The sequence below is a fragment of the Plectropomus leopardus genome, chromosome 9 (assembly GCF_008729295.1).
Source record: "Plectropomus leopardus isolate mb chromosome 9, YSFRI_Pleo_2.0, whole genome shotgun sequence".
NCBI classification, from domain to species: domain Eukaryota; kingdom Metazoa; phylum Chordata; class Actinopteri; order Perciformes; family Serranidae; genus Plectropomus; species Plectropomus leopardus.
The window spans coordinates 2169787-2177024 of record NC_056471.1 but is presented as its reverse complement, the minus strand read 5'-3'; the positions used below and the strand labels follow the sequence as shown (position 1 = coordinate 2177024).

The 7238-nt window shown below is 43.1% G+C and overlaps 1 protein-coding gene across 2 annotated transcripts; it reads left to right on the top strand.

Moving 5' to 3' along the window:
• Positions 1-1420: 1420 nt before the first annotated feature.
• On the top strand, positions 1421-6907 carry LOC121948116 (stem-loop binding protein). 2 transcript variants are annotated; one of them, XM_042493389.1, is made up of 8 exons: positions 1421-1583; positions 2810-2959; positions 3439-3552; positions 3663-3728; positions 3825-3947; positions 4647-4802; positions 4916-5021; positions 6122-6907. In XM_042493389.1, exons 1-8 carry the CDS (start codon positions 1525-1527, stop codon positions 6191-6193), a joined length of 846 nt encoding a protein of 281 aa, XP_042349323.1. In that variant the 5' UTR covers positions 1421-1524; the 3' UTR covers positions 6194-6907. The 2 variants fall into 2 exon arrangements, with proteins under 2 accessions (XP_042349323.1, XP_042349322.1); XM_042493388.1 differs by having other exon boundaries at positions 3657-3728.
• The last annotated feature ends 331 nt before the right edge of the window (positions 6908-7238 follow it).

Below are 7238 nucleotides of genomic sequence, written 5' to 3'. Positions count from 1 at the left end.
AAGTGGACATTGGATGGCTGAGACGGCTCCTGTGAACACAGTCTAGGTTTTCTATAACTCCTGTGTTTTCACACCATGTCCTTCTTGTAGGTGCATCTGCTTCTCACGTTTTTAAAAGTAATTTATATATTACAAACTGACAAAAGGATTAATAAAACAATATTTGCAAAACCAAACGCTCCCACTGTTATGCTGATGTTGTTCAGAATGTGAGCTGCTGCTTGACTTAAAACAAACACAAGAGAAAAATGGGCTTCAGGTTCCAGACAGGTGACAGTTCTGTGCTGTCTCACATGAGGGCGCTGCCTGCTCCTCACAGGAGAGGGAGGAGGAGGAGGAGGAGGAGGAAGAAAGGACATAAGTCAGTAAGTCTACAGTCATAAAGATATATGTGTGCAGTTTGAGAGGCTGCTTACATCAGCATGTCAAACCATCAAAGACCAGCAAGAACTGGGTCAGGACCATCTGAGACCAGCTTCAACCAGATGGTCTGGCCCAGTTCTTGCTGGTCTTTGATGGTTCGACATGCTGGTGTTACCAGTCTGTTTAGCCTGTTTAGCCTGTTTAGCCTGGCGCTGACTGCAAGCTATTGTATTTATTACTCTGACTATACAAAAGTGTCTTATACAGCCCCACTTGAAAAATCCACATCTATTTCTTTAATGCAATACGTAAGACACGCTGCCATCCTCTTTTCACTTTTTAGATGTGTGCTGCTTTTGTTACCATACTTGTTTCACTCTCCATACTGTGTGTAAAAGTTACACACAGACACACACATACAAGCCTTCAGTCTAACTGGTGCACCAGTCATAACTTTAAGTCGTGAGTCTGAGCTCTGAGTCAGACTTTACAGTCAGATGTACGTCCAGTTGGTGACCTCAGCCCTGATGACCATACAACCTGAAATTATTAGAAATTTTCTCCACCGTCATGTCCTGAACTCTGAGCGTCACTTTCTCTGGTGGAGCCGCAGCAGAATGAAACCATGAGAAATAAGAAAATAAAGGCATAAATATAAAGAACAACGTAAATGTAACTTATTTTATTGTTCCCTTGTTTATTTGATTTTTTTCTTTTAAGCATAACATGAGAAAACAAACTCAAACTTTTTTTTGTTTCCCAGATGGAACTGAATAATTGAATGAACGGAAAAATCGGTTTGGGTAGAGTTTCGGTGGAAGAACACATCGACGGGGAAACCGTCTTCGACACAACACCGGTCTTATAAAGTAACGGCTGTGCCGTGCTGCCTGCAGCCTGCTCTCATCCCTTTAATGATCTAACTCATCCCTGCTCTGCCCACCAGGCGGCGCTATTCACAACGAGCATAGTACACTCCGATGAAATCTGCATAAAATGTACAGGTTAAACTGCCATTTCCGGTCATGTGACTGGTTGGATTGTTTGGGGCCGCGCGTCTTTCAGTGTTGGCGGGTATCTGGATTGCCAGTCTGCTGTAGGGTCTGCTGGCTGACAACACAGACACTTCATCGCTCCACAAAGACTCACATTATCAAGAAAATGTCTGAGTGTTACAGAAACAGACGACGTGACGCTCACGACAGCGAACATGAAAACAGGTGAGTTTAGTTTTGGTGGTTTCCCCTTTAAACTCAGTTAGCCGGAGCTTCCATTGTGTCTTTGTGCATTGGGAGGAAGGCGCTAAGCTATGCTAGCTGGAGCTTTTGTAGATGAGTTGCTATAAAAATAAATGATGTATTTGATCGTATTTTAACTGTCTGACTGACTGTTCCTATAACTTTATTTAACGCTGGATTTGTTCATGTTTCACTAAAGATTTGCTCTTTAACGTTAAACCTTCTTCTCTCCTGTGCTAGCTTGTGTGACTAGGTTTACCTCCAAAAGTACAGTAGCCTTAAAGTAGCAAGTTTCTCCATTTTTGCACTGTTTTTGTAACTTTGGCAGCGTTTAACTGACGTTAACACTGTGGTGTTGACTGTAGAGTTGTTAGTGGACTGAGAAGAGAGGAGGAGAAAGAGGCGGTAAAAGCTAACCTCGAGGAAACGAGCTGCACAGTCGGACTTTAGTTTGTCATTATTGTGCAGATAAGTTGACATTAGCTGAAAGATGTTTTCACCACGTTAATGTGAGGACTATATGTATCACGAAGAGTACGGTTATAGGGAAATATCGGGCATTGTGCTGACTGTAGCTCATGATACACACTTAAAATGCTGTGCCTGATGGTGGTGATGATCAGTTTTGTGCGCGTGTGTCTCTCTCTCTCTCTCTCTCTCTCTCTCTCTCTCTGTGTGTGTGTGTGTGTGTGTGTGTGTGTGTGTGTGTGTGTGTGTGAGAGAGAGAGAGAGAGCGCGAGAGACACCCCCCCCGCCAGACACGGTGACAAAGATACCGGGTGTATTAACAATCGGAAGTAGGTCGCGAGGGAAACTTCAGAAGAAAGACAGCCGGTGTTGAAAAGTGTTTTCCACCTGTGAATGTTGGCGGTGGTTGGAGTTGGGGACTGTTCATTATTTATGGGGGGGGGGGACTTTGTGCTTCTGGCGCATAATAAAGCCAGCATTAACCATCGGGTGCTCTAAAAGATGATTTAGCAGTTATTTGGCTAATATTAGCATTAGTCGCTATAGCTTCTGATCTTCACATTTAAAAACTGCTGCATACAGTCTGCAAGTTAGTTCTGCTTTGAGTGTGCATTTCTGCCTTATGTGCTGCTCTACGAGGATAGAAATGTTAACCTGAGACATGCTTGTAATAAAGACTTAATAAAATGAAGTTGAATGCGTGCTTGTATGTTTAAACCAAATTCTTCCTCCCTGTGCAGGAGCTATGGGCCGTCTCGGTGGTCCAGCTGCAGGAAACGAGGGGTGGATGGGAGCCTGCGGGCCAACAGAGAGGCAGAGGATGATGGGAGGGAAAAGGGTCGGCACACTGACAGAGACGATGACAGACCCTCTGACAACAGACATGCTAAGTAAGAATATCTACCTACAATTTTAGTAAAGTATGTTTGAATATATATTATATTCGTTTTATTGTTAAACTCATATATTAGGTAAACTCATATATAAGTCATATATTAGGCAAGAATGGAAAATAATTTCACTTTCAAAACTTAGTGCTGTCAGTTACCAAACACTTACGGAGTGTTGGTAAGAAAAGTGAGGTCGCACAGAAGGAAACATGCTCCTTTCCCAACTTTTTTGGAATGTGTTGCAGACATCAATTTAAGAATGAGTGATCATTCACAAAAAACAAAATGTATCGGTTTTTAACATCAAATGTCTGGTTTCTGTATTCAATTGAATATAGACCAAAAAATATTCACAGATCATTGTGTTTTGTTTTTATCTATGTTTAAAACAGCATCTTTTTTGGGATCAGGTTGTACTTGGTGTCACTTACAAATGTTCCTGTCCAGTGTGTTATGGACCTCTTGTGCTTCCTTTCTAGTTTCGTCACTCCAGAGAGCACGGGCCCCACATCTCGTTGTGGCAGACGGGCCGACTGGGGCAGTCAGGTGGAAGACGATGAGATAAGGAGGGACGTACACAGAGACATGCAGCGGTAACCAAACGGCTTCTGTTGAAATGGTTTTTATCTGTGATTTATTCAAAGCACGCTCTCTATTGGGGGCCAGTCTTAACTGAGTGTGTGCGCATTGTGTTCAGTTACAGGAGGAGGATACTGGCTGCAGAGGTCACCCAGAGAGAGAGGAAGACCTCCTCTGGCTCTTCTGGGAGGTACCGTCACCTTCTCTCACATCGACTCCATTCTCCTATTGTTTGAGTCCACGTGTCTAAATATACCTGTCTGTCTGTCTGTCTGTCTGTCTGCAGCTGTGACTCAAGAGAGGGAGAAAACATGGAGACTGACGAGGCTGTGTTGCTACGGCGACAGAAACAGATCAATTATGGCAAGAACACGCTGGCCTATGACCGATACATCAAAGAAGTCCCAAAGTAGGTCTATGCAAAAATAACACACACGCACACACGCACGCACACACACGCACACACAAACATACAAACAAACCATCAACCAGTGCAGCAAGGGTACCCAGCTGGCTTTGTTTAGGAGCCACTTTTGCAAAATGACAAGAGGCCAGGGGCCAGTTGCAGCGGCTCTATACATGTTTCTAGGAAGGACATTTTTAGGTTTTAAGGACATTTCTTAGATTTTAGGATCTTTCTCATATTTGTAGACATTCCTAGGAGTTTAGTATGTTCCCAAGATTGAAGACGTGTCTTTTTTAGGATGTTTCTATGATTTTGAGACATTTCTTGGATTTTAGGCTTGTCTAGGATTTTAGGACATTTTCTGGATTAAGGGACGTCTCTGGGATTTTAGGACATTAGGGTATTAGCTGAGACCTCTGTTGGGGAGTGTGGGGGATCCTCCACTGGGACTCTTTCTGATCTACAAGCTCTGTTTTGATGTACTCTGGCACCTCATGAATACTAAAAGTACAAGCAACTACTCTGCTCACTTCCAGCTGTGTTTCACACTGTACTTGTAGTTATGCACCAAAGCAACAGGACAGCTTCCTTGTATGTGCAAACCCACTTGGCAATAAAACACTTTCTGATTCTCTGTCTGATGATTTCCCACCTTAACCTCTTCGTTCCTCTTGTTTTTTTTCTTTCCCTATTTGTTTGCAGACACATGCGTCAGCCGGGTGTCCACCCAAAGACTCCCAATAAGTTCAGGAAGTACAGTCGTCGCTCTTGGGACCAGCAGATCAAGCTGTGGAAGGTCAAATTGCACGCCTGGGACCCCCCAGCAGAGGACGGCCAAGATGCAGTCAATGATAACATGTGAGAAGAAATTTTGCCTTCAAAGTTTGTACAAGTTACTAGCAGAATGCGTCCTGCACACAGTCTGTAGTGTCTGAGTCAGCTCACATGTTGTTTGTCCTCCATTTGTCCAGTGACGAGCTGGGTCTCAATGTAATGGACATTGAGCTGGACTTCCCAAACCTGCCAGACTCCCAGAATCCCCCAGCCTCCCTCAACACACACAGCCTGTCACTGGAGGTGAGTTTGATAAAGTCACTTTTGTTTAGAAGAATTCCAGCTAATCTGAATCCACTATTAGATCACCATTAGCCTCGTTTCCACCAAAGACGTTTAAGTTTAATACCTTTGGAACCAAAAGTAACCCCTACGAGTGTGTACCTTGACCCTATTATTGTTATATCAGTGAAGTATTTCTAGCGCAGACAGTACTCTGACATGTGGACGCGGCTGTGTCCCTAGCTGCTCCGTCCAGCAGCACTTGCTGTATTTCCTTGTTCAGTGATGATAGAGAGTGAAGTGTGCACAGAAAGAGGCTGCAGGCTGCAGAGAGAGTCTCTGTCTACGGGATATTTCTAAATAGCAGGTTTGTGCTCCCTTTCTCAGGCGACAGCAGGGTTTAGTGCTGCTGAGCACCACAAGTGAGGAGTAGAATATATGCACTTTCTTTATATATATATATATATATATATATATAGTGATGTTGACATTTAAGGTGTGTTGAAGATTTACATCGTCATCTTATGCACTGAGCAATTTTACAAGTAAACCCTCCACCTTAAAAGTTGCTGGCAGTCAGCCCATTGAATAAAATAATTTTCTCTGAGTTGGCAGCTGCCAGAGGCTGCAAACATCCTTTCATTTTATAGTTTAATGTCTGAAAAACCTGTCACTGTATGAACAGTGGTTAAAGCAGCCGCAGCTCAGCCCTGAACACAGAGAGTTGATTCTCTACTGACCAATCAACAGACTGCAGTGTTTTTAGCTCCTCCTTTTAGTGTCAGAGCTCTGTGCTAGGTACCCAAACAGAGGGGTGACCAAAAATGGAGGCGGTTCCAAAGATACCATCCACAACTTTATCACAATGTAAACATACATGCATGTTGAAGTGAAGTGAGCGGACTGTTTGGTGGGAAGGAGGCTGTAGCCCCCGCTGCCCTCCCTCTGGTCTGCACTGGAGAGCTAACCTTGGCTGCTCTTCACTGGGCACCACCTGGACATTAAATGCAGTTATAACTCCAGAAGTTGAGATAAATATCCTCATCGAAAGCAGAGGACAAACAAAGCCCACGAAGCAGCTTTTTAACTGAACTTTTTTTTGCTTTTTCTCTCTTGTTCAGGATGACGACTGTATGGGAACTCCAGTTAAAGTACAGAAGACAGAAGCCACAGTGGAGCCTGACATGGCATAGCTCTCATGGAAAAGAAAACACGTCGATACACTTCTCAAAAAGTTTAGCCGTTTCCCCACCGACACTTTGACTCCTGGCAGCCCGCCATGTTACCCAGAGTGACTCTGTTCCTGGTACGAGCTACTTGATCTGTTAAAGCAGCGCTGCGCTCGCATGGCCTCTCGGTGCTGTGTCGGTGTCCCAGCCGGGTGTTATTAGTTCAGCACTGTAACATTCTTTGTATTCTCCTTCCATTCATACTTGTGCTTCTGAATCCATGGGGCAGGACCTTTTACACACATCCTGTCTGCTCAGGGAATCTTCTTCTATGGCAAGATTTGACTGTTTAATATTGGTGTTTGCTAAACACTTGTAGCACTGATCTGAGGCGGGATAGAGCTCACATCCAGGTTTGCTGATGTCCATTATGTCCCAGTGTCATATCACATCCTGCTTAATAACATGTTCAGTTAGTAGTAACTTACATAGTAACTCACTGAACTCTGAATAGTTTAATGGAGATAAGCAAACCAAAGGTGAAGCATTTTCCTTTTAATGATTCTTACTGACAAGACTTCTTTCCCAAGAATGTACCATTTTAAATACTGCAGAGCATTTCTTCATTTATATGGGGCTGATGTGTTTTTATTTGGTTTGTTTATTAATGCAAATGTTGCTGTGTTTATTGCTGTTTCCTTCATGGTGACAACTTTCAAATAAAAAAAAACAAAAACATGTTTCACGTGAGCAGAACTTGTTCCTCATGCTGTTGTTCTGGTGTGACCAATGAGTTTAAATTCTGTGCGTCAGCTTTGTTTTGGTGTCAATAACCACGGCATTAAAATGGCCTAGCCTTGCAAACTTTGCTGCAATTATTCTTCATTTGCTGTTAAATTAACTTTTTGAAGTGAGGAAATGTAAAATGTCACAATGAGATGCTCTATGTGACTATCACTGATTTGTATGCCTCTGGCTGCAAACTATTCAACATGATCAATATGAGCTCCCTTATACATGATTCTGATGTCTATGTTGTTTTAACCAAACAAATCTCTGCAATCTTGTG